At 39.2% G+C, this 26,818-nt stretch overlaps 1 protein-coding gene and 1 long non-coding RNA gene across 3 annotated transcripts in view; one reads left to right on the top strand and one right to left on the bottom strand.

The window, feature by feature from the left end:
• The first annotated feature begins 1,914 nt into the window (after window positions 1-1,914).
• LOC108351412 (uncharacterized) overlaps window positions 1,915-26,818 on the top strand; it is a 106,477-nt gene continuing 81,573 nt past the window's right edge. For both annotated transcript variants that reach the window (XR_010053578.1, XR_005486789.2), the window contains exons 1-2: window positions 1,915-6,928; window positions 9,851-9,991. This is a non-coding gene — a long non-coding RNA (uncharacterized LOC108351412). The remainder of the gene's footprint in view (window positions 6,929-9,850; window positions 9,992-26,818) is intronic.
• Window positions 18,865-19,763, bottom strand: Otub1l1 (OTU deubiquitinase, ubiquitin aldehyde binding 1 like 1). The gene has a single exon (XM_039080063.2). The coding sequence runs from the start codon at window positions 19,756-19,758 to the stop codon at window positions 18,949-18,951; it is 810 nt and encodes a 269-aa protein (XP_038935991.1). The 5' UTR covers window positions 19,759-19,763; the 3' UTR covers window positions 18,865-18,948.

Below are 26,818 nucleotides of genomic sequence, written 5' to 3'. Positions count from 1 at the left end.
ATTTGGGTGCAGAGAACTGTTTATCTGGTCTGTTTCCCTCAGGTTCCGGCGGTGTCTCAGGCAGGGGTCCTGCCGCTCCTGGGCCCTACCCCACGGGAGCCCAGAGGCCTTATACAGTTTCCTCTTGGGCCAGGGATGTGGGCAGGGGTGAGCAGTGTTGGTGGTCTCTTCCGCTCTGCAGCCTCAGGAGTGCCCACCTGACCAGGCGGTTGGGTCTCTCTCTCACAGGGTCTGGGGGCAGAGAGCTGCTGCGGGCCGGGATCCGCAGGTGTGGGACTTCCTTAAGGTTTCTTTTATGAATGTAAGTGCCCTTACTTTGATATATATATAGGATTGAGAGTTCATCCTGGTGGATTTTTCCTTTGATGAATATCAAGTGTCCTTCGTTATTTTTTTTTTGATGACTTCTGGTTGAAAGTTAATTTTATTCCATAATGGCAACTCCAGCTTGTTTCTTGGGACCATTTGCTTGGAAAGTTGTTTTGCAAACTTTTACTCTGAGGTAGTGTCTGTCTTTGTTTCTGAGGTGTGTTTCCTGTATTAGCATTCTTGGTCCTCTTTATGTATCCAGTCTGTTAGTCTATGTCTTTTTGTTGGGGAATTGAATCTGTTGATGTCAAGAGATATTAAGGAATAGTGATTGTCACTTCCTGTTATTTTTGTTGTTAGAGGTGGAATTATGTTTGTGTGTCTCTCTTTTGGTTTCATTGCAAGGAGATTATGTTCTTGCTTTTTGTCCAGCATAGTTTCTCTCCTTGTGTTGGAGTGTTTCATCTATTATCCTTTGTAGGGCTGGATTTGTAGAAATATATTGCGTAAATTTAGTTTTGTCATGGAATATCTTGGTTTCTCCATCTATGTTAATTGACAGTTTTGCTGGATACAGTAGCTTGGGCTGGCATTTGTGTTCTATTAGGGTCTGTATGACATCTGTCCAGGATCTGCTGGCTTTCATAGTCTCTGGTGAGAAGTCTGGTATGATTCTGATAGGTCTGCCTTTATATCTTACATGACTTTTTTCCCTTGCTGCTTTAATATTCTTTCTTTGTGCATTTGGCATTTTGACTGTTATGTGATGGGAGGAATTTCTTTTCTGGTCCAATCTATTTGGAGTTCTGTAGGCTTCTTGTATGTTTATGGGCATCTCTTTCTTTAGGTTGGGGTGGTTTTTTTCTATAATTTTGTTGAAGATATTTAGTGGCCCTTTAAGTTGGAAGTTTTCACTTTCTTCTATACCTAGGTTTGATCTTCTCATTTGTCCTAGATTTCCTGTATGTTTTGGGCTAGGAGCTTTTTATGTTTTATATTATCTTTGATGGTTGTGTCAACGTTTTCTATGGTATCTTCTCCTGAGGTTCTCTCTTCTATCATTTTTATTCTGTTGGTGATGCTTGTATCTATGACTCCTGATATCTTCTTTAGGTTTTCTATTTCCAGGGTTGTCTCCCTTTTTGCTTTCTTTATGTTTCTATTTCCATCTTTAAATCCTATATGGTTCTGTTCAATTCTTTCACCTGTTTGTTTGTGTTTTTCTGTAATTCTTTCTGGGAATTTTTTTTTTTTTTGTGTGTGTGTGTTTCCTCCTTAAGGGCTTCTACTTGGTTACTTGTGTTGTCCTGCATTTCTTTAAGGGAATTATTTATGTCCTTCTTAAAGTCCTCCATCATTATCATAAAATGTGATTTTAAATCTAAATCTTGCTTTTCCCTTGTGTTTGGATATCCAGTATTTTCTTTGGTGGGAGAACTGGGCTCTATGATGCCAAGTAGTCTTGGTTTCTGTGTTTGGGTTCCTGCACTTGCCTCTTGCCATTAGGTTGTTTCTGGTGTTTGCTTGTCTTGCTGTTTCTGAGAGTGGCTTGAGCCTCCTGTAGGCTTCTCTCTCAGCACTCCTGTAGCTGTTTTCCTGTTTTCTTTCAACCGTTTCTGGGAACAGGTACTCTGATCTCAGGTGTGTAGTCACTCCTGGTGACTGTCAGTTCCAGGAGGGCAGGAATCAGATGGGTCCTGCTCCTGACTGCTCCTAAGGTCCTTGCACCCAGGGGGCACAGGTGGCCTCAGGTGATTCCCTCTTGGGTTGGGAATGTGGGTAGAGGGTAGTCTCCTCTGATTACTCAGTCATGTCTGTACTCCTGAAGGTCCAGCTCTCCCCACAAAGGGATTTGGGTGCAGAGAGATGTTTGACTGGTTCAGTTCAGTTCAGTTCAGTTCTGGACACAGACCAGAACCATATTTACTGGTAGCTGACTCTTCCTATATTCCTGTGTCCAGAGACACTATACAGTTTCTTTTTGGACCAGGGATGTGGCCAGAAGTAGGCAGAAGTGGCGGTTTGTCCTGTGGTCTCAGGATGTCTGCACTTCTGGGTGTTCAGCTCTCTTCCCTATGGGATTTGGGGAGTGGAGGTTTTAATAATTGCTTTTATTTCCTTGGTTGTTATAGGTTTATTTAGATTATTTATTATGTTATTTAAGTTTCATAAGTATTGTCTATCAAGTAGAACATTTATTTCTTTTATATTTTCCAGTTGTGTGGAGTACAGACTTTTAAAGTATGACCTAATGATTGTTTGCACTTCCACATTCTCTGTTATTATGCCCTCTTTCTAATTTTATTAATTTAGATATTCCTCTCTATTTTTGTTTAGTCTGGATAAGGGATCATGGTTATTCTATATTTGAATAACTACGTTTCATTGACTTTTTGCATTAGTATGTCCCTTTTTATTTTATTGATTTCAGCTCTAATTTTGATCAGTTTCTGCCATCTACTCTTCTTCAGGAAGCTTGTTTTTTTGGGTGTGCTGTTAAAGTGCTCATACGAGATTTTTTTTTTAATGTATGTAAGGACTTAGTGCTATGAATTTTCTTGTAAGCACCACTTTCATTGTGTCCCAAATTTTGCATCTGTTGTATGCTCATTTTGATTTTCTGTCTCTGTTGAGGCATGATTACTCTTTGGCAATCTTCATTGGCATTATCAATAGTCAATTCTGTTAATAACTCTTGAATTTGTACCTCATTTAGTTGCTTTTTGATAGCATCTTTTAGTCTTCCTATGAAATCAGTATAAGACTCAGAAGAACCTTGTTTAATTTTTAAACAAGTAGACTCGAAGTCAAATTTTGATTCAAATTTCATCCAAACATCTATAACTTCAACTCTAACGTATGGAAGGGCAGAAACAGACATCTTTTGCAACCGATAATTTGTTGATACCCATCTACTGGTCCCTAGCAGTGTTTCATATGTGACATTTTGAAGATTATCTTTAGTACTTGTTATTACATTGTTACATGGGCTTCAAATCTCAGTCATATTTGGTACCGAAGAAATTGGGAAGTGCTTAGATTCACTTTAGCAATTATTCAAAAAGCAAGTGTCAAGCATTGTGCATTATTGTCCCAATAGTAATGATATTAATAACATTATGGTTTAGGAGGCCCATAAAAAGGACAATATTTTAAAATCTTTTATTATGTCCATTTCTTTTTTAATTTTATTTTTCATGGATATTTTATGTATTTACATTTCAAATGTTATCCCTTTCCCCCCTTCCATGCTCCCTCATGCCTCCCCCTGCTTCTATGAGGATGCTCCCATCATACACAGGCTTATTATGTCTACTTCTGAGTCTGATAAATATTTTTATTTCATTAAAATTGCTCTGGAAATACCTAGTTCAGCTCAGCAGACTTGGAAAAAAAATCAGTTGATAAATTACTTTCTGCCTATGCCCTAGCTGGCCTAGCTTATAAAGTGTTTAGTATAACACTCCTTACCCCATGCTTGCAGACTATTTTCAGGCAATGCAGAACATTCATCTAAAGAAAACTCTAGTAAGGGAACTGAGGAATTGGACACCTGTTAGATGTGGAGCTGTTTCCAAGTTTTATTTGCCTGCATGGGGATATCTCCTTCTTTCCCTCTTTTATTAATTTTAAAGTTTTATTACCCAGTTTATATTCATGCAAGCAGTCACCTATCTTTTCCTCATGTTACTAACTTTCTTATCTTCCTTAAATATTTTAATAACAGTCCAAATCAATGCTCAAATGACCCATAATTGAATAGAATCTTTCTCCCTTGTTGATAACCCTTTCCATTTATTCTATTAAATTGTGTTCTAGGCTTCTTCATTTAAAGTTCTTTCTTCTGGAAACAAAGGATTATAATTATAAAAACTTGACTGCACTATAAAAGTTGTGATTTTGTTATTTGTGCTCTACCTTTCTTCAAGAAATTATGCAAAGCTTGACATAAGGCAAAGCCTTCTCTGGTTTCTGTCCCACTATTCTCGCTCAGCTCTTTCAGTAAGTGTTCCCACTCTCTTATATTGTAGCCGACATCAGGTCCCTGATTACTTGCTCCTCTTGTTACTAGTCTACTTAGTAGCATGAAACTAAATATGAGAAGAGGCAGCCTAAAATAAAACAGATTAATGTCTCATGCAGTGACCAACTATTCAATATACCAGACAATTTATCTTCTGATGAATAAGCAAGTAATATCATATGAGAAAATTTAACAAGCTGTATACAGTCATATGTTCAAGATAACTTCACACGAATTTAGGCTGTATAGAGTCACAAGGAAAGTATTTGGAAACACCATCTGAATTATACTAATATGCTCATGGGAAATATAAAGTAAAACTGCTCCTATTTATTGCATGTCCAGAGACTTGAAATCCTATTCCAAGAAGAAACCCATACTTTGGAAAGCTGAGATCACAGGGCTCTTCTCTTGTTTTCTTGGAATTTTCTCATAAGCAATCAGAATTCTCCTCACAAAGCTTCTTTCTTGGACTTTGTTATAACTAGTGCTCACTGATAACTCTTAAAATAAATGGCTTCGAATTATCATCATAGAAAAAAGACATAGATTATTATAATGAAAATAAAACCAAGACTCATTCTTCTATGCATCCAAGAAGCACACCTTACCTTCAGGAATATACATAACCTCAAGATAAAAGTACAGAAGAAGATATCTCAAACAATGACCTAAGGAACAAGTTGATGTATCCATTTTAATATTAACAAATAGATTTCAAACTAAAACTAATCAGATATACACAGGGGAGCACACTATATACTCATCATAAAGAAAAGCTCAGCCCAGAAAGTATTGAAATTCTAGGTATCTATGAACCAAACAAAATGGCACCCAAGTTCTTAAAAGAAAAGCTATGACAGCTAAAATTCTATATTATTCCTCACATAGTAATGAAGAAAACAGAAGTAATACAAAACTTAATATCATGTAAACGTAACTACTCACTACTGAATGAGGGAATGAGGAGGGTAATGGGGGAGTTAAGGATCAGGTGTGGGAAGAGTCAGGAGAGATAATGATAATGAATAAAAACTGACAGGGGTGTGGATGTGGGTGGCACCTAGAACACATGACAGAGACCTGGGGCAGAGGATGCTCCATAGAATCAATGGAGGTGACCCTAGCTGAGACTCATAGTAGTGGAGATATGGAACTTTAAAAGGCTACTTCCTATAGCCAGGCAGGGATCCCAGTGGAGCAATAGGGACACCAAGCTACCCACAAACTTTTGACTCAAAATTTATCCTGTCTACAACAAGAAAATCAGGGAAAAAGAATGGAACAGAGACTGAGCAAATGGCCACCCCATAAATGTCCCATCTTGAGGCCCATCCCATGGTCAAGCACCAATCCTTTGTACTATTCATGATAGTCTGTTAGGCTTGCAGACATCAGTTAGCATGGCTGTCCTCTGAGAGGCTCAACCCACCTGCTGACTCATACAAACAGTGGATGGAACTTGGCAACTCTTACTGAAGAGCTGAGGGTAGGATTTGGGGCCCAAAGGAGATAGAAACTCCTTAGGAAGAATTTAATAGTCAACTAACTTGGACTCTTTGGGGCCTTCAGAGACTGGACCACCAAAGAAAGAGTGTACACAGGGTAGATCTAGCTCCCCACCCCATGCACAGATGTAGCAGGTGCACTGCTTTGTCTTCATTGAAGGTTTCAAACAAATGGAGTTTGGGCTATCCCAAAAGCTGTTACATGTTTGTGGGATATAGCCTTCTAGCTGGGCTGCCTCATCTGGCCTCACTGGGAGTTGTTTCACTTAGCCTTGCAGAGACTTGATGTGCCAGGGAGGCAGGATACACAGAGGGGTCACCACCTTCTCAGATGACAAGAGCAGGGGAAGGGGAGAGGGATTGTTAGAGGAGGTACCTGTGAGGGGGTCAGTGATCAGGATGTAAAGTGAATACATAAAAATAAAATGAAAAAAGTATTAAAATAGTTTACCTCACTCTCAAACGGAAGAACTTTACAATTTCACAGAAATGATTAGGATTCACATTATTAACTACTTGTATGTTCTTGTGATAATGAGCAATTTATAGAAAACATGGTGGTTTGAGGTTTAATATTCAAATAGATTCTGGACATTTTTGTGCAGAACAAAGTTAGTCACATTGTATCCACAGTCAGGAAAAAGCAAACAGATGCTTGTGTTCAGTCAGCATTCTTCTATTTATGAAGTTAGACACTGAAGCCTATTGAAAGTCAGATCTATCCAAGACCTTCTCCAAAGCTCTGAAGAAAAGACAAAATGAACGCTAATTTTGTGTCTTTCTTATGAGAAGACTTGGCTAGTCTGGGGCTGGAGCCAGTGCTTACAAGGAGTCAAGGTTGCAGTTTCTGAAGATGTAAAACCTTTCAAAGTATCAAGGTGTGTTTATCAGTTCAAAGGCTACTGAGTTCTTGATCTGTAAAGGTCTTGAGACATCCTATGTTATCACTGTGAAACATTGTTTAATTAGCTCCTGTTAACATAGTCCCATTTTATGATAGTTTCTGCTAAAATTGGACCATTTCTTTCTTGAAGGTGGTATATGAAATGCTGTACTTCATAATATGCTTACTTGGCACAAGAACTAGGTATGTAAAAATTCTTGAGACCACATTTTCTATCCTTTTTATCTGCGATAATTGGAATCTTCCTGTCAGGAATCCATCACTGAAGAATGTACTTCTTGTCCAGAAAACAGTATCAGATATATTTGGATAACTCAGTTTTATTGGTCATACCCTGTATTACTTTGTCTTTTCTCCTTTTTTTCAAGAACTACAAAGCCAGTTCTGCATACTCGTCATTCTGATTCATTATTTGACTAAAATAAATAAGCATAAAAACAGAAAAAATAATGTAAAAGTTAAGTTTCTATGTTCCAAAATGACATAGAACTTTTTCTCTCACTCTATGGAAAAAATGAATTCAAATTGAACATCTGACCTGCAGGACTGAGATAACTTGAATACATTATGTGAATCTCAATCCAATAAGCAAGTGCAGGCAGAGGTACACCAGATGGATTTCAATAGCTCACAAGTCTTATTCAGCACTGAGGAGCAGGTATAATAAGACAGTTTCTGCACAGCAAGAATACAGTGGAGAGACAGCTTCCAGAATGTCAAAAATGTCTTCTCTTTATCTATTTCACATGGATTAACATTTGTAATACATGAAAATCACAGTCACCTAAATGTTCCATCCACATACTCAGTAAACCTGTACATGTATTGAGCCTAAGATATGAAACAACACAATTCAAGCTGTTTAAGAAAAAATTCAACCTTATAATAACAGAGAAATCACTACTGAAGTCCCCATGAGATTTTATCCCAAGCTATTGGGAACAGCAACCATGCAGACAATAAACCTGATAAAATATATTAGAGTGTGTGGACAAAGAATTCTCTCCACTTCTAACTTGAATAGAATCTACCTACTGTGGCTACTATGAAAATTAGTATGAGTATATAAAAAATTACAATTCAAACTAAGCGGTTCTTCTGTACCACTCCTGGGAATGGAACTAGCATGTATAACTCAGAATTCTATAGATAAATCCATATTTATTGTCATATAATTCAGAATAAACAAAATTTTTTATGGGCAAAGTCTTAAAAGAAAAGACTGCATATGGAAATTAGATAATACCTGTGGGACAGTGAAAGGCACCCTGGTTCCTGGTTGAGGAGGCTTGAACTCTGGTGATTCTCAAAGGGATGGTAGACATTTCACCAGACTCCCAGGAAACCGGGCTGGTCACTAGCCCGCAGGCCTCCATAGAATTGTGGCCATCAGTCATGGAAGGGAAATGCCCCAAGTCCCTCCACAGGCAGAAGACACGACCACAAGTCACATAGGCTCAAGACAGATCTCCATTATAATGAGGTACCTAAAGGTCTGGAGGTTTAGCCAATGAATTTCCCTTCCCAGACTCTCCTCCCTGCAAAAGATATTTAATCTCAGGCCTACCCTGAGAAGTGAGGTACCGTTTTACTCATCCACTTTCTGCCATGACAATAAATGCCTTAAAACCACGGACTGTCTCTTTTCATCGGGATCTGCCATGGGTAGCCACAGAGAAGGCCTTTGCCTACAGAGTCACAGCTTAATATCCCGAAGAAACCCCTCTGCACTCCCACCCACCTCTACCGGAAGCTCAAGCCTACCACCATCAAGCCAAGATATTCCTCCTGAGACAAGCCAGACTCCCCTTCCTTCCCCGTCAGCCCGGGCTAGAGCCCAGCCTGCTGTCGTCCCCCATTCCATTCTTAGCTCTCCTCAGCATCCCAGAGGATGCTCTGGGATGCCTCAAAACCTGATAACCTGACGGCCCCAGTCTCCTTGCAGTCCCAGAGACCTCTGAGCCAGTGCTAGCTGGGTCCCATGACACAGACTATGCTTCTCCACCCGCAGAACAGTGTCCCGGGATTCCCACAGCCCAACACCCTCCTGGTAGTGGACTGGAGTAAGCGCGGTCAAACTTCCTGTGTCCTGCCTCCCTGAGTGGCCTGAACCCTGTGGCAGAGTAGACGCAGGACCCTACACTAACCAACAGATACATAATACATAGCTATTACCCAGAGATTGTAGCAAGTACAAAGGAAACCACAGTTGTGGTTAAAGAAAGTGTTCATTACAAGACACTAAACATGGGGACTGAATAGGACACAGATCATGTTTTAGAATTCAGTTTGACTGTAAATGTCATCATTGGTACAGATATTGGACCTGGGTAGGTGTGGAGTCACTATAATTTGTAACTTTTGAGGTAATTTTATGATGACAGGGTCTTAGAACACGGGAAACCAAGATTTTTGAGATTCTGCACATTGCTAGAATATATCAGCATAAAGGAAACCCAGCAGAAGTGTTCTGTTCCTAGCTTAATGCTGTATGTTAGACTATCTTCCCATATCACAGAAAAAGAGGACATATTGTACCATGATCCAGCGATAGCTCTGATAACACAGACGCTTTATGACCTTTTCACCTCTCATCTTACTGTGGAAGTTTTGATAAAATCCATTGAAATCATTAACAACGGTTTTCCTGAAGAAAAAAAAAAAAGGTTGTTGACATAAGCTGGAGACCAAAGATTCTCAAGAGAACATTGTCCCTGGTCCATTTCTGCCATGGACACGAATGAGATCACTGCACCTGAGCCTGCGGAACATGACTCATAATGTATTTCTCACCTGTGTTGATGAAAATATTGTAGACTTCGGATGCAGATCCTGAGGCTTGAATTTTCTGTGTCCAGGGATCATGGCACAGAATTAGCATGAGGGAATTAGGGAATACAAATGTGCCCTTCCCACTCAGTGACAGTCATAAAAGAGCCACATAGGTCCCAATGTGTGGGTGTGTGTATGTATGCGTATGTGATGTTTGTCTGTATAAGGAACTGGTTTCACCTCTGCTCAGCCTTAGAGACTGGAAGGTATGATGAAAATGTGTGCTTTCACTATTTCCTTCTTGCTCCTGAAGCTTTCTCCCATCTTGTGTAGTTTGACAGAAACCAGCTGCTTTTGGAGAATAAAGCACAATGAAGATGATGATGGAGATTTACAGGCTGACTGTGCTTTTTACCTTTTTACGCTTCCGTCACCTTTGGAAGAAGGTTTTTGTAAAACTGTCCTGGATTTTAGGTAAGCTGTTAGCTTCTTCATTTTCTGGATAAATATCATAAATTAGAAACCTGAGACTGTGGAGCGAAACTTTGAGGGTTTCTATCATGTAACTTCCCTTTGCAACATTAGGGAGTATAGAAATGTTTCTACATTTTTAATTATTTTACTATTTCCAAATGCATTTCACTGTGTGCCGTTCTTATATTAGACTCCCAGTCACTAAGGTGTAAGGCAAGATATAATTTTCTTTTTCCTATATCCTTCTGATATCCTATGTTTTGTTGCACAGTGTCTCATGATCTAACATGAAAACACAGTTCAAACCACCAGCATGAGTTCACAAGGAAAAGTCCGTATCACAGTACCTTTTCAAGTGACTGCCAAGGAGTTTTACACCAACATATGGTCATTAATGACCTCCATAAAGAGGTTACTTATTTTTGGTCTCTAACAATAGGGAATATTGGGACTGGAGAGATGTCTCAGTGGTTAAGAGCACTGACTGCTCTTACAGAGGACCTGAGCTCAGTTCCCAGCATATACATAGTGCCTTACAGCTTCCTGTAGCTCCAGCTACAGGAAGGTATGATGCCCCCCTCTGGCCTCCTTGGGTACTGCAGTCACATGAACATACCCACACACATATGCATGAATAATAAAAAGTATATATATATATTTAAGGCTGGAGAGATGGCTCAGTGGTTAAGAGCACTGACTGCTCTTCCAGAGGTCCTGAGTTCAAATCTCAGCAACCACATGGTGGCTCACAGCCATCTGTAATGAGATCTGATGCCCTTTTCTGGTGTGTCTGAAGACAGCTACAGTGTACTTAGATATAATAAATAAATAAATCTTTAAAAAAATAGGGAATATTTTCATAAATAGAGAGTTGTGTAATATTCCATGACTATATATGGAATATTACATGCATATTTGTGAATATACACTGATTTTAAAAATAGTTTCTATACCAGTACCTACTGTCTGGAACTGACAATGAGCATGCTCAAAATAAAACTTTCAGCTGTAAAATTCAACATCATCACGGTATATTTTGCTTCACTTGTGTATATGATCAGTCACAGATTTGCAGCATTAATATCAGATAGGTAATCAATATTCCTTTTAGTTAATGGACAAATGCAACATTAAAGGAATTTTAGGAGACCTAATCTGTCATCAGTCAAAAAATTTTCTCCTGTATCAAAGCATTAAGTCTAGCCCCTACTTTCTTTTTTTCTTTTATTGGATTTTTTTAATTTATGTTTCAAATGTTATTCCCTTTCCTGGTTTCCTGGACATAAGCCCCTATTCCATCTCCCTCCCCTTCCTCTATAAGGGTGTTCCCCTCTCCAACCCTCCCTGACATTCCCGTACACTGGGAGGGGGTCCAACCTTGGCAGGACTGAGGGCTTCTCCTTCCATTGGTGCCCAACAAGGCCGTTCTCTGCTACCTATGCAGCTGGAGCCATGGGTCAGTCCATGGGTAGTGGTTTAGTCCCTGGGAGCTCTGGCTGGTTAGCATTGTTGTTCTTATGGTGTGGCAAATCCCCTCAGCTCTTTCAATCCTTTCTCTAATTCCTCTGTCAGGTACCCCGTTCTCAGTTCAATGGTTTGCTGTTAGCATTCGCCTCTGTATTTGACAAGCTCTGGCTGTGCCTCTCAGGAGACAGCTGTATCAGGCTCCTGTCAGCATGCACTTCTTAGTTTCATCAATCTTATCTAGTTTTGGTTAGCCCCTACTTTCTTTTCTGTCAATTTTAGTGTATCTGGTTTTATGTTGCGGTCTTTGATCCACTTGAACTATTCTTCTACATGCAGATATCCATTTAGACCAGCCTCATTTGTTGAAGATGCTTTCTTGTATCTACTGTATAGTTTTGACTGCTTTGTCTGGGGTGCCATCCAGTATAAGATAGAGAGCTTGGGCCCCTCCCCCATCGTGTCATGGCATATGTCATAGGGTGAGAGGCTTTTTTTTTTTTACTTTTCTTCTAACACATCTGACTGCTGCTGGCAGACTCTAAATTTGCCATGCAGGGGTTTCAAATAATTTGCATGTATTTCAGATGCTTTCAAGTCTTTTAAAATAAATAACAAAATAGCAAAAATACTTTAAGATGCCAAAGCCATGTGGATTATTTTTAAAGCCTTAATTGTAAGTCTACCCCATTACTTTGGTTCTCATTTTTATAGCCTTTCTTAAAATTTCACTTTTGAACACTCAACATTCTATGATTTATTTTGACAGATCAACTGGTTGTTGGGTATGTTTTTGCCCTAATATTTTTTTCTTACAGTAGTCACCAAGTCTTTGGGAATTAATGAAAAATATTCTTGGTATTTAAAAAAAATATATCCGCCCTGAAACTTGTTTAAGAGAGTCACATTCTCCATTTGTAAACTGCAGGTTTGGGCTGATTTGTATGGGCCAGTCGCCTTTGACAAAGCACTCAAGTTTATTCTATCCGAGAATTTGTCCACAGCAAGAATTATGTCAGGGCATGGGCACTGCCTCCCCTCTGACACAGTGATTCCATATGAATCACTCCATTTTTAGGGAAAACTGTCAGGAACTTGCCTGTGGCACCGCACAGCTCATTCTGAAACTGTGTTCAGAGAGGTCTGTTCAGCACGCTCTGCGGCTACTTCCTCCCTGCTCCTTCTGACACAGACTGTGTTAGGGGCCACATTGCTCCCATGGCCAGTGCTCTTCATATTTTCAGTTTAGCAACAACATTTTTGACCACTGGATTAGACTCTAACCTTGGATGCCAGTCAGTGACTGCTGTATCACACTAAACAAAATGGCTGTTCTAGGCCTAAGACACTTGAGTGTCAGTAAGCAGCTTGTCAGATGAGTTAACTGTGAGGGAACTAGAACTATGGTACACAACTTGTCTTTGTGCTCATTCAAAACGGGCCACCCCATGGAAAAGTACCTACATTTCCTTCAGGATGTCATGGAGGAAGTGAAGGGGGAGGGAAAGAGGAAAAGATCTTTCGCCATTATGAGCCTTTTGTAAATACTCTAACTGGCAAGCATAGATCAGTATAGTTAGGACATCTGTAACCTGCCAACCTTTAATTGTAATGTTGCTGTTGCCAATGTCCTTACCTGTAAGGAAGGAAAACTGGTGCCATTTTGAAAATGAGATCTCGTGCCACAAATGCAGCAGAACTAAAAACATCAGGTTACAAAGCAGAAAAACCCAGCCAGTAGTATTCATTCCAAGTTATGTAGCCTAATCAAATGTGGTCGTCCAGACCTTTTCTATTTTTCTTTGTACAGAGGTCATGTACTCTGGGTGTGTTTTAAAAGAAACATTTTAAAGAAACCCACAGATTGACATTTTCTATCTTTTTGTTTTCTCACAATTCTCTGCGATTTTTCCATGTACTAAACACAACAGAAACTGGACTGTTTTGTATAAAATACTGCTTCCAGCTAAAACCATCACAAGTGCTGGGGAGTTTTTATGGACATGCTCTGGGCAGTAATAATGCATGAACCTGTTTTATAAACTCTTGAACTGTGTATTGCCATGTAAAATATGTACAGTATTAATGTCAACCATCTCTTTAAAAGTTAGCCTATAAATATTGTTGTATAATTTCTTTGGTCAGAAACACTTGGACTAAGTCATGTCACCTGGGTCAGAACTTTCTTCAATGCCTTGTAGCAAACTGTCTTTAGTTTATGCAAATAGCAAGAGTCACAGAATGTGACCCGAATGCAACTTTACTGTTAAATTTCACCTGAGGGTTCCCCATTATTCTCCTGGAATCCAGACCGCAAGATTATAAAGGAAAAGACCTAAGGCAATTCAGTTGCTTTGCAAATCAATCCACCAGAGATAATGTCTACTAGCCCAGCCGACTGCAGCCTGGAGGCTGCTGTGAGTGCTTGCTTATTTGTGCGCTGAATAAAATGGGGCAGCTAAATTCTCCAGTTCCATATGCCTCCTAGGTTCAAAAAAAAAAAAAAAAAGCAAAGTAACTTGTTAGAATTGACTTGTGTGGTGGTGTAAAGAAATGGCATCTTCCCTCTAAGCACAAACAAACCATCCAGTTCTTTTGTCAATCACACTGTATGAAACAGGGAAGGTGAAGGAAAGAAATGGTTATATGTACAAGAATTGCTTTGCATGGTCTCATGTGAGGTGGTTGCATTCAAACTGTTTTAAGAATTGTAAGGATCTTGGCTTTTTTACATTTGGAAGCATCAAATAAAAACGGAAACATACACCCACGGATCCTGGCCTGCAGCAGCTCTCTGCTCCCAAACCCCGTGGGAGAGAGACCTCACCGCCTGGTCAGGTGGGCACTCCCGAGGCTGCAGAGCGGAGGAGACCACCAACACTGCCCACCCCTGTCCACATCCCTGGCCCAAGAGGAAACTGTATAAGGCCTCTGGGCTCCCGTGGGGGAGGGCCCAGGAGCGGCAGGACCCCTGCCTGAGAAACCGCCGGAACCTGAAGGAAACAGACCGGATAAACAGTTCTCTGCACCCAAATCCCGTGGGAGGGAGAGCTAAACCTTCAGAGAGGCAGACACGCCTGGGAAACCAGAAGAGACTGCACTCTGCACACACATCTCGGACGCCAGAGGAAAACACCAAACGCCATCTGGAACCCTAGTGCACGGAAGCTCCCGGAAAGGACGGCGCAGATCTTCCTGGTTGCTGCCGCCGCAGAGAGCTCGTGGGCAGCACCTCGCGAGCAAACTTGAGCCTCGGGACCACAGGTAAGACCAACTTTTCTGCTGCAAGTGCCCTGCTTGGTGAACTCAAGACACAGGCCCACAGGAACAGCTGAAGACCTGTAGAGAGGAAAAACTACACGCCCGAAAGCAGAACACTCTGTCCCCATAACAGGCTGAAATAAAACAGGAAAACAGGTCTACAGCACTCCTGACACACAGGCTTATAGGACAGTCTAGCCACTGTCAGAAATAGCAGAACAAAGCAACACTAGAGATAATCTGATGGCGAGAGGCAAGCGCAGGAACCCAAGCAACAGAAACCAAGACTACATGGCATCATCGGAGCCCAATTCTCCCACCAAAATAAACATGGAATATCCAAACACACCAGAACAGCAAGATCTAGTTTCAAAATCATATTTGATCATGATGCTGGAGGACTTCAAGAAAGACGTGAAGAACTCCCTTAGAGAACAAGTAGAAGCCTACAGAGAGGAATCGCAAAAATTCCTGAAAGAATTCCAGGAAAACATAAATAAACAAGTAGAAACCCATAGAGAGGAGACACAAAAATCCCTGAAAGAATTCCAGGAAAACACAATCAAACAGTTGAAGGAATTAAAAATGGAAATAGAAGCAATCAAGAAAGAACATATGGAAACAACCCTGGATATAGAAAATCAAAAGAAGAGACAAGGAGCTGTAGATACAAGCTTCACCAACAGAATACAAGAGATGGAAGAGAGAATCTCGGGAGCAGAAGATTCCATAGAAATCATTGACTCAACTGTTAAAGATAATGTAAAGCAGAAAAAGCTACTGGTCCAAAACATACAGGAAATCCAGGACTCAACAAGAAGATCAAACCTAAGGATAATAGGTATAGAAGAGAGTGAAGACTCCCAGCTCAAAGGACCAGTAAATATCTTCAACAAAATCATAGAAGAAAACTTCCCTAACCTAAAAAAAGAGATACCTATAGGCATAAAAGAAGCCTACAGAACTCCAAATAGATTGGACCAGAAAAGAAACACCTCCCGTCACATAATAGTCAAAACACCAAACGCACAAAATAAAGAAAGAATATTAAAAGCAGTAAGGGAAAAAGGTCAAGTAACATATAAAGGCAGACCTATCAGAATCACACCAGACTTTTCGCCAGAAACAATGAAGGCCAGAAGATTCTGGACAGATGTCATACAGACCCTAAGACAACACAAATGCCAGCCCAGGTTACTGTATCCTGCAAAACTCTCAATTAACATAGATGGAGAAACCAAGATATTCCATGACAAAACCAAATTTACACAATATCTTTCTACAAATCCAGCACTACAAAGGATAATAAAGGGTAAAGCCCAACATAAGGAGGCAAGCTATACCCTAGAAGAAGCAAGAAACTAATTGGCAACAAAACAAAGAGAAGAAAAGCACACAAACATAACCTCACATCCAAATATGAATATAAAGGGAAGCAATAATCACTATTCCTTAATATCTCTCAACATCAATGGCCTCAACTCCCCAATAAAAAGACATAGATTAACAAACTGGATACGCAACGAGGACCCTGCATTCTGCTGCCTACAGGAAACACACCTCAGAGACAAAGACAGACACTACCTCAGAGTGAAAGGCTGGAAAACAACTTTCCAAGCAAATGGTCAGAAGAAGCAAGCTGGAGTAGCCATTCTAATATCAAATAAAATCAATTTTCAATTAAAAGACATCAAAAAAGATAAGGAAGGACACTTCATATTCATCAAAGGAAAAATCCACCAAGATGAACTCTCAATCCTAAATATCTATGCCCCAAATACAAGGGCACCTACATTCGTAAAAGAAACCTTACTAAAGCTCAAAACACACATTGCACCTCACACAATAATAGTGGGAGATTTCAACACCCCACTCTCATCAATGGACAGACCATGGAAACAGAAATTAAACAGAGATGTAGACAGAGTAAGAGAAGTCCTGAGCCAAATGGACTTAACAAATATTTATAGAACATTCTTTCCTAAAGCAAAAGAATATACCTTCTTCTCAGCTCCTCATGGTACTTTCTCCAAAATTGACCATATAATTGGTCAAAAAACAGGCCTCAACAGGTACAGAAAGATAGAAATAATCCCATGCGTGCTATCGGACCACCACGGCCTAAAACTGGTCTTCAATAACAATAAGGGAAGAATGCCCACATATACGTGGAAATTGAACAATGCTCTACTCAATGATAACCTGGTCAAGGAAGAAATAAAGAAAGAAATTAAAAACTTTTTACAATTTAATGAAAATGAAGGTACAACATACCCAAACTTATGGGACACAATGAAAGCTGTGCTAAGAGGAAAACTCATAGCGCTGAGTGCCTGCAGAAAGAAACAGGAAAGAGCATATGTCAGCAGCTTGACAGCACACCTAAAAGCTCTAGAGCAAAAAGAAGCAAATACACCCAGGAGGAGTAGAAGGCAGGAAATAATCAAACTCAGAGCGGAAATCAACCAAGTAGAAACAAAAAGGACCATAGAAAGAATCAACAGAACCAAAAGTTGGTTCTTTGAGAAAATCAACAAGATAGATAAACCCTTAGCCAGACTAACGAGAGGACACAGAGAGTGCGTCCAAATTAACAAAATCAGAAATGAAAAGGGAGACATAACTACAGATTCAGAGGAAATTCAAAAAATCATCAGATCTTACTATAAAAGCCTATATTCAACAAAACTTGAAAATCTAAAGGAAATGGACAATTTCCTAGACAGATACCAGGTACCGAAGTTAAATCAGGAACAGATAAACCAGTTAAACAACCCCATAACTCCTAAGGAAATAGTAGCAGTCATTAAAGGTCTCCCAACCAAAAAGAGCCCAGGTCCAGACGGGTTTAGTGCAGAATTCTATCAGACCTTCATAGAAGACCTCATACCAATACTATCCAAACTATTCCACAAAATTGAAACAGATGGAGCACTACCGAATTCCTTCTACGAAGCCACAATTACTCTTATACCTAAACCACACAAAGACACAACAAAGAAAGAGAACTTCAGACCAATTTCCCTTATGAATATCGACGCAAAAATACTCAATAAAATTCTGGCAAACCGAATCCAAGAGCACATCAAAACAATCATCCACCATGATCAAGTAGGCTTCATCCCAGGCATGCAGGGATGGTTTAATATACGGAAAACCATCAACGTGATCCATTATATAAACAAACTGAAAGAACAAAACCACATGATCATTTCATTAGATGCTGAGAAAGCATTTGACAACACCACTTCATGATAAAAGTCCTGGAAAGAATAGGAATTCAAGGCCCATACCTAAACATAGTAAAAGCCATATACAGCAAACCAGTTGCTAACATTAAACTAAATGGAGAGAAACTTGATAAAGGAGAGATGAAGTCTTAGTGAATCTGTGATAAAAATACATGACAAATAGCAACTCGGGAGGGAAAGAGATGATATCCCCTTGTTAAATGTGAATTATAGTTTATTGAGGAAATACAAGGCAAAGACTCGAACACAATATTATATCAAATGAAAATGTTCCTCCCTGAGCTAAATCCAATGATGGGAGTCAAGCTTTTCGGTCATTTCCTTAATTAATGTTAAATGGGGAGTGCACAGTCAATTACAGTTGGTGTAATCATTAAGTTGTTAGTCCTAGGTTATATAAGAATGCAGGCTCCGGAGTCTTTGCAAAGAAAGCTAATAAGGAATACTTTTTCACAGTCTCTATATCAACTTCTCTCTTCATGTTGCTACCCTGCTTGAGTTCCTGCTCTTTATTTGTTGATGAAGAACTCTGATATGAAAATATGAGCAATATAATAACTTCCCTCCCAATGTTGTTGTTGTCATCGTGTTTCATCTAGTAAGAGTAGTCCAAATTAAGACAAAATGTGGTACAAGGTTTTTTTTTTTCATATTCATGTGACAGAATGAAACACATTATTTGAGGAAGTATTTGATAGATAAGTTGTAACCATGAGCTGGCAAAGCTATTGAATGTTGGGAAGCTAGTGTGCTGTATTTATATTCCGAGACAGAGCTTTTTTTTTTTCCCTCACCACCAGCATTTCCTTTAATAAAACATGGAAGGTTCTATGACAGGAAAAGGGAGGAGTGAAATATGACCATTTACAACCACACACACACAAAAAAGAAAACAACGAAAAAAAAAAAGAAAAGAAAAAACCCTCTGTACATGTCTAGTGCCTGGCAGGGGAGGCAGGCAGGGCACGGTAGGCCAGCCGGTCATTTGTAGAGGATATCGTAGTGTCCAGGTCGGTAGAGCAGGTAGACCTTGGGCTCAGAGCCCTCAGGGAAGACGTGTGGGTTGGTGGTGCCGCCCTCGCCGCGGTCCATGTACTCCACCTGGATGGACACACTGAGGGCCTGGGCCAGGGCGATGATGTGGATGTGGTCGCTCTCCTTGCACATGGGTTCCACCTCCTGCTGGCAGAACTCCTTAACAGTCTGGCCACCCTCTATGAAATGCTCGAAGAACTTGCTCTTCCGCTGCAGGTAGCCTGAGGTGAGCAGTCGCAGGTAGACCACAAGGTAGTGTGATGTGCTCTGGTCATTGAAGGAGGCCAGCAGGTCAGCTACTGAGGTCTGCTTCTCCACCTGCTCGATAAGGTCCATGAATGTGTTGTGGAAGTCCTCAATTGTGAATTCAGTGAAGCCCTGGGACACCAGGTCCTCTTTACTCTTGGCAGACATGGCTTTGAACCGCTGCAGTTCCTTGCTGTCATCGAGCAGTGCCTCCAAGTGGGAGAAGCCGAACGCTGGATAGAAGCAGTTCCTGTCGGGCCTGGTCTTCCGTATGTAGGAGTACTTTTTGTGGAGGTTCTTCTGTTGGTAGATGTTGTCATCCTCAGCATACTCGTTATACAGAACTGAGAGTTCCAGTCGCTCTGACACCAGAGGATTCTGCACAGCAATCTCTTGTTGAATCTGGTCTTGCTGAGCCATAATGGCTTCATCATAGACTAGACAGTTAACACCTTCGGAGTCGCTGCCCAGCGGCTCCTGCTTCTGCTGCTGAGGTTCCTCTGCCGCCATCTTTAAACAGCCAAGACAGAGCTTTTAATATGAGACAAAGTTTAGTGACTGTGTTGAAGGCATTATTTGGTAAGCTGTGACAAATGCATTTCAAATTAACAATATCAGTTTTTCTCCAAGTGTTTGAAGAATAAGACACGATAAACAAGAAAGAAACACTCCTGAAGTAAAAACATTGTAACAACATGACAACAGATCATGGTGCATTAGAACTGTATGATTAGTAAACAAAGAAATTCAAAATTTAATTAACAGTAAAAATTTTAAGTACCCAAAAAGATCACCAGAGCATTCCATTGAAAGGTTATTAAATACACATTCTTTCCCTGAGCCCAAGGAACATTCTAGAAAATCAATCCCACAATCATATTCAAAAGGAGTTTCACCTTATACTAGAAAGTGACATCCTTCATATATAATATTATTTTTATCCATTCCACTGTTGAAGGACATCTGGTTTCTTCCTAGCTTCTGGCTATTATAAATAAGGCTGCTATGAATAGAGTGGAGCATCTGTCCTTGTTATATGTTGAAGTATTTTTTGGGTATAAGCCCAGGAGTGGTATAACTGGGTCATTAAGTAGTACTGTGTCCAATTTTCTGAGGAACCTCCAGACTGATTCCCAGAGTGATTGTACCAGCTTGCAATCCCATGAACAATGGAAGAGTGTTCCTCTTTCTTTATCCTTGCCAGCATAGGTTGTCACTTGAGTTTTTGAACTTAGTTGTTCTTACTGCTGTGAGGTGGATTCTCAGGGTTGTTTTCATTTGCATTCCCCTGATGAGTAAGGATGTAGAGCATTTCTTTAGATAATTCTCAGACATTGGATACTCCTCAGTTGAGAATTCTCTGTTCAGCTCTGTATACCATTTTTAAATAGGATTATTTGATTTTCTAGAGACTAACTTCTTGAGTTTTTTGCATATATTGCATATATTATCCCTGTATCAGATGTAGGATTGGAAAAGACCATTTCCCAATTTGTTGGTTACTGTTTTGTTCTATAAGCAGTATAATTTGACTTACAGAAGCTTTGCAATTTTATGAAATCCCATATGTCGATTCTTGATCTCAGAGCACAAACCTTTTGTTCAGGAAACTTTTTCTTGTGCCCATGTGTTCGAGGCTCTTCCCCACTTTTTCTTCTAAAAGTTTGATTGTATCTGGTTATGTGGAGGTCCTTGATCCACTTGGACTTGCTCTTCCACAAGGGGATATGAATGGATTGATTTGAATTGTTCTTCATGCTGACTGTCAGTTGAAGCAGTACCATTTATTGACAAAGCTGTCTTTTTCCATTGGATGGTTCTAGCTTATTTTCAAAGATCAGGTGAGCATAGGTTTGAGGGTTCATTTTTGGGTCTTCAGTTCTATTCCATTGATCTACCTGCCTGTCTCTGTACCAATACCATACAGATTTATCATTATTTCTCTGTAATACAGCTTGAGATCAGGGATGGTCATTCCCCAGAAGTTCTTTTATGGTTGAGTATAGTTTTTACTCTCCTGTGTTTTTTGTTATTCCAAATGAAATTGCAAAATGCTATTTTTAACTCTATGCACAATTGAGTTGGAATTTTGATGAGGATGCATTGAATCTGTCATTTGCATTGCATAAATGTACATTTTTACTATATTAATCCTACCAATCCATGACTATGAGATCATCCTCTGAAATCTATTTCAATTTCTTTCTTCGAAATCTACTTCAATTTCTTTCTTCAAAGACTTGAAGTTCTTGTCATATGGATCTTTCACTTGCTTGGTTAGAATACCATCAAGGTATTTTATATTATTTCTGATTACGTTGAAGGATGGTTTTTGTCTTTGAGTTTGTTGATATAGTGGATTAAGTTGATAGATTTCCATACATTGAAACATCCCTACATTTGTGTATGAAGCCTGCTTGATCATGGTGAATGGGCATTTTGATGAGTTCTTGGATTCAGTCTGGGAGAATTTTATTGAGTATTTTTGCATCAATAATCATCAGGGAAATTGGTGTGAAGTTCTCTTTCTTTATAGGATCGTGTGTCGTTAAGGTATAAATGTAATTGTGGCTTCACAGAACAATTTGGGTAGTGTTCTGTCTGTTTCTAGTTTATAGCATAATTTTAAGGGTATTGGTACTATGTCTTATTTGAACATCTGATAGAATTCTGTAGTAAACCCATCTGGTCCTGGGATTTTTTTGGTTGGGAGTCTTTAGTGACTGCTTCTATTTCTTTAGGGGTTATCTGATTCTGATTTAAGTTTGACACCTGGTTCTAGTCTAGAAAAGTATTCATTTCATCCAGATTTTCCAGTTTTGTTGAGTATAGGTTTTTGTACTATGATCCAATGATTCTTTTATTTTCTTCAGTTTCTGTTGTTATGTGTCCCTTTTCGTTTCTGTTTTTGTAAATTTGGAAACTGTCTCTGTGCCCTCTTAGTAGTCTGGCTAAGGGCTTATCTGCTTTGTTCATTTTCTCAAAGAACCATCTCCTTTTAAGGTTGATTCTGTGTATATTTCTTTTTGTTTCTACTTGGTTGATTTCAGCCCTGAGGTTAAATGTTTCCTATTTTCTAGTCCTCTTGGGTGTATTTGCTTCTTTTTCTTCTAGAGCTTTCAGGTGTGCTGTCAAGTTGTTAGTGTATAGTCTGGTCAATTTCTTTTTGGAGGAGCTTAGAGCTATTTGTTTTTCTCTTATCACTGCTTTCATTGATTTCCATAAATATGGATATGTTGTATATTCATTTTCACTAAATTCAAAAGTCTTTAATTTCTTTATTTCTTCCTTGACCAAGTTATCATTGAGTAGAGTGCTGTTAAGCTTCTGTGTGTGTATGTGTGTGTGTGTGTGGCTTCCTGTTGCTTTCATTATTATTGAAGTACAGCCTTAGCCCATGGTAGTGCTCTGATAGTCTGTATTAGATTATTTCTATCTTCTTGTATCTGTCGAGGCATGTTTTGTAACTAATTATATGGTCTATTTCGAAGAAGGTACCATGAGGTGCCGAGCTGAAGTTATATTTTGCTGTTTTAGGATGAAATGTTCTATAGATATCTGTTAAATCCATTAGATTCATAACTTCTGTTAGTTTCACTCTGTCTCTGTTTAGTTTCTGTTTCCATGATCTGTCCATTGATGAGAGAATGGTGTTGAAATCTCAGACTGTTTTGTGTGGTCCAATGTGTGTTTATAGCTTTAGTAAGGTTTGTTTTATAAATGTGGGTACCCGTTCATTTGGAGCATGGATATTCAGAATTGAGAGTTCATCTTGGTAGATTTTTCACTTGATGGAAATGAAGTATCCTTCCTTGTCCTTTTTTGATAACTTTTGTTTTAAAGTCAAATTTACACAATATTAGAATGGCTGCTCCAACTTGTTTCTTGGGACCATTTGCTTGGAAAAAATTTTTCAGACTATTACTCTGAGGTAGTGTCTGTCTGTAGTGCCTTTCCTGTATGCATCAAAATGCTGGCTCCTGTTTACTTCTTCAATCTGTTAGTCTATGTCTTTTTATTAGGGAATTGAGTCCATTGATGTAAAGAAATAATAGGAATACCATTTGTTGGTTCCTATTATTTTTGTTGTTAAATTTGGGATTATGTTTGTGTTGCTATCTTCTTCTGGGTTTGTTTAAAGATTACTTTCTTGCTTTTTCTAGGGTATACTTTTCCTCCTTGGGTTGGAGTTTTCCATGTATTATCCTAGGTACGGCTGGATTTCTGGAAAACATTGCATAGAATTGGTTTTGTCATGGAATATCTTGGTTTCTCCATCTATGTTAATTGAGAGTTTTGCTGGATATAGTGGCCAGGGCAGGTATTTGTGTTCTCTTAGGGTGTGTGTGACTTCTGCCCAGGATCTTCTAGCTTTCATAATCTTTGTTGAGAAGTCTTTTGTAATTCTGATACCTCTGCCTTCATATGTTACTTGACATTTTTCCCTTACTGCTTTTAATATTCTTTCTTTGTTTTGCACATTTGCTGTTTTAACTGTTATGTGATGGGAGGAATTTCTTTTCTGGTCTAATCTATTTGGAGTTCTGTAGGCTTCTTGTATGTTCACAGGCATCTCTATTTTTAGGTTATTGAAGTTTACTTTTGTAACTTTTTGAAGACATTTACTGGCCCTTTAAATTGTGAATGCTCTATTCTATACACGTTATCCCTATGTTTTGCCTTCTCACGGTATCCTGGATTTCCTGGACATTTTAGGTTAGAAGGTTGGTTTTTTTTTTTTCTTTGACTGGTACAGAAATGTTTTCTTTGGTATCTTCTACATCTTAAATTATCTCTTCTATCTTTTGCATTCTGTTGGCGATGCTTGCATCTATGATTTCTGATCTCTTTCCTACCTTTTTTTTATATCCAGTGTTTTCTCACGTTGAGATTTCTTTGTTGTTTCTGTTTTTGTTTACAAATTCTGGATGATTTTATTCAATTCCTTCACCTATTTGGTCATGTTGTCCTGTAATTATTTAAAGGATTTTTGTGTTTCCTCTTTAGGGCCTTCTACTTGCTTACCTGTGTTCTTCTGTATGTTTTAAAAAGAGTTATTTAGTTCCTCCTTAAAATCCTCTATCATCATCATGAGATGTGATTTTAAATCAGAATCTGATTTTTCCAGTGTTTTGAGGTATCCAGGGCTTGCTGTGCTGGGAGAACTGGGTTTTGCTGATGCCAAGTAGCCTTGGTTTCTGTTACTTAGGCTTTTATGGTTGCCTCTTGCCATCTGTCTATCTCTGATGTAATTTGTTCTTGCCATCTCTGAATGAACCTTGTCCGTGTGAGTCTGTGATCTTAAGAGTGAGAATACTCCTGAGAGACAAGTTCTTTCAGGGCAGGATTTGAGTACAGAGGTCTGTGGGACAGTCTTAGCTCTAGGATGCAGTGGGGGACTTGGAGTATCCTGCTCCTGGCTGCTCCATGGTTTCTGTGTCCTGTGTGCTCCTGGCAGGTCCATCTTTGGACAGTTTTTAGAGAGAAAGTAGTGTTTCTAAACACACAGGTTTAGGAGTCAAAGCACCCTTAGGAGACTAGCTCTCTCTGAGCAGGATTTCAGTATGGAGGTTTGTGGGAAAGCCTTAGCTTCAGGGTGCAGATAGAGACCTGAAAGTGTTCACATTTCTTTCCCACTTACTCTTCTGTTAGAGTCAGTGTATTTGGATTCCTGTTGAGACCTTGATCCACTGGGACTTGAAACTTGGACAAGGTGAAAGATATGGCTCTATCAACATCTAGTGTGTTGGGGCCCCTGGGTCTGACTGCATACCTCCAGGACACAGGGTTGCAGAGCAAAGGCAGAAGCAACTGCATGTAATTGCAAGCTTTATTAATCCTTATATAGATATGAATATGCATTGCTATAATTTCCTTTTTGGCAAGACACCATAAGATCATTATCCCCATGATACCAGGAACAACTGAGGCAAGACTAAACAAAGAAATAGGACTAAACAAAGGTTTCTTCTCAAAATATTCACATAACAAATCACCCTTCTTTTTTTTCCATTTTTTTTTATTAACTTGAGTGTTTCTTATTTACACTTTGAATGTTATTCCCTTTCCCGGTTTCCGGGCCAACATCCCCCTAACACCTCCCCCTCCCCTTCTTTATGGGTGTTCCCATCCCCATCCTCCCCCCATTATGGCCCTCCTCACAACAATCACGTTCACTGGGGGTTCAGTCTTAGCAGGACCAAGGGCTTCCCCTTCCACTGATCACCCTTCTTCTTTTTTTTATTTTATTTTATTTTATTTTATTTTATTTTTTTATTATTAACTTGAGTATTTCTTATATACATTTCGAGTGTTATTCCCTTTCCCAGTTTCCGGGCAAACATCCCCCTCCCCCCTCCCCTTTCTTATCGGTGTTCCCCTCCCCACCCTCCCCCCACTGTCCCCCTCCCCCCAACAGTCTAGTTCACTGATCACCCTTCTTCTTATTATCAATGTCTACTCGCCATTACCAAGAGAGCCTGAGAATCACTTCCACAGAAACAGGACACAGCAGAATATAGTTTAAGGCCAAATGAGAAAAAGCATTTTCTTCTCAAGGGCAGCATTCCAGCCCCTACTAGTACCTGTCACCTGTCCTTACTTGACCCTGCCTGGGAGCTGCATCCTTATGTCTTAACATGGCTCAATTTTAATTCTTCTACATACATAATGCCAGTTAGATCAGTATCGTTTATTGAAGATGTGTTCTTTTATCCACTGTATGTTTTTGACTTTTTGACAATACGTTCCATAGAAATGTGTGTTGATTTCTGGGTCTTCAATTTTTTTTCATTTATCTATCTGTTTATCTAGGAACCAATACCATTTGGTTTTTATCACTATTAATTTGTAGTACAACTTGAGGTCAGGGATGATGATTACTTCATATCTTTTATTGTTGAGAATTATTTTGGGTATCCTGTATTTTTGTTTTACCATATGAGGTAAAGAATTATTCTTTCCATATCTGTGAAAAGTTTTTTTGGAAGTTTGGTGGTGATTGCATTGAATCCATAGATCACTTACGGTAAGATGGCCATTTCACTATGGTAATCCTACGCATCCATGATTATTGGATATCTAACCATCTTCTGAGATTTTTTTTTTCATTTCTTTCTTCTGGGACTTGAAGTTCTTTTCATCCCTATGTTTCAGTTTATTGTTGAGAGGTACTGCAATACATTTTATATTAATTGTGTTTTATTTGTGGTATTGTGAAAGGTTTTGTTGACATGATTTTTTTCTCAACCCATTTATCATTTTTAAAAAGGAAGGCTAATAAGTTATTTGAGTAAATTTTATATCCAGCCACTTTGTTAGACTTTGTTTATAAGATGTAGGGGTTTTCTGATAGAATTTTGTGGGTCACTTATGTATATTATCATTTGCAAATATATTGAATTCTTCCTTTCCAACTCATAACCCTTGTATTTACTTTTGTTGTATAATTGTCCTAGCTGAAACTTTGTGTACCATAAGAAATAGATAAGTAGAGAGTGGTCAGACTCATCCTCTACTTGATTTTAATAGGATTGCTTAAAGTTTCTCTCCATTTAATTTGAAGTTGGCT

The sequence above is a fragment of the Rattus norvegicus genome, chromosome 7, assembly GCF_036323735.1.
Source record: "Rattus norvegicus strain BN/NHsdMcwi chromosome 7, GRCr8, whole genome shotgun sequence".
NCBI lineage: Eukaryota > Metazoa > Chordata > Mammalia > Rodentia > Muridae > Rattus > Rattus norvegicus.
Note: the sequence above shows the minus strand (reverse complement) of the source record. Positions and strands in the feature narration are given on the sequence as shown.

Coding starts and splice junctions, on each gene's coding strand:
- Otub1l1 (XM_039080063.2), bottom strand. CDS start 19,758: ATGGCGGCAGAGGAACCTCAGCAGCAGAAGCAGGAGCCGCTGGGCAGC.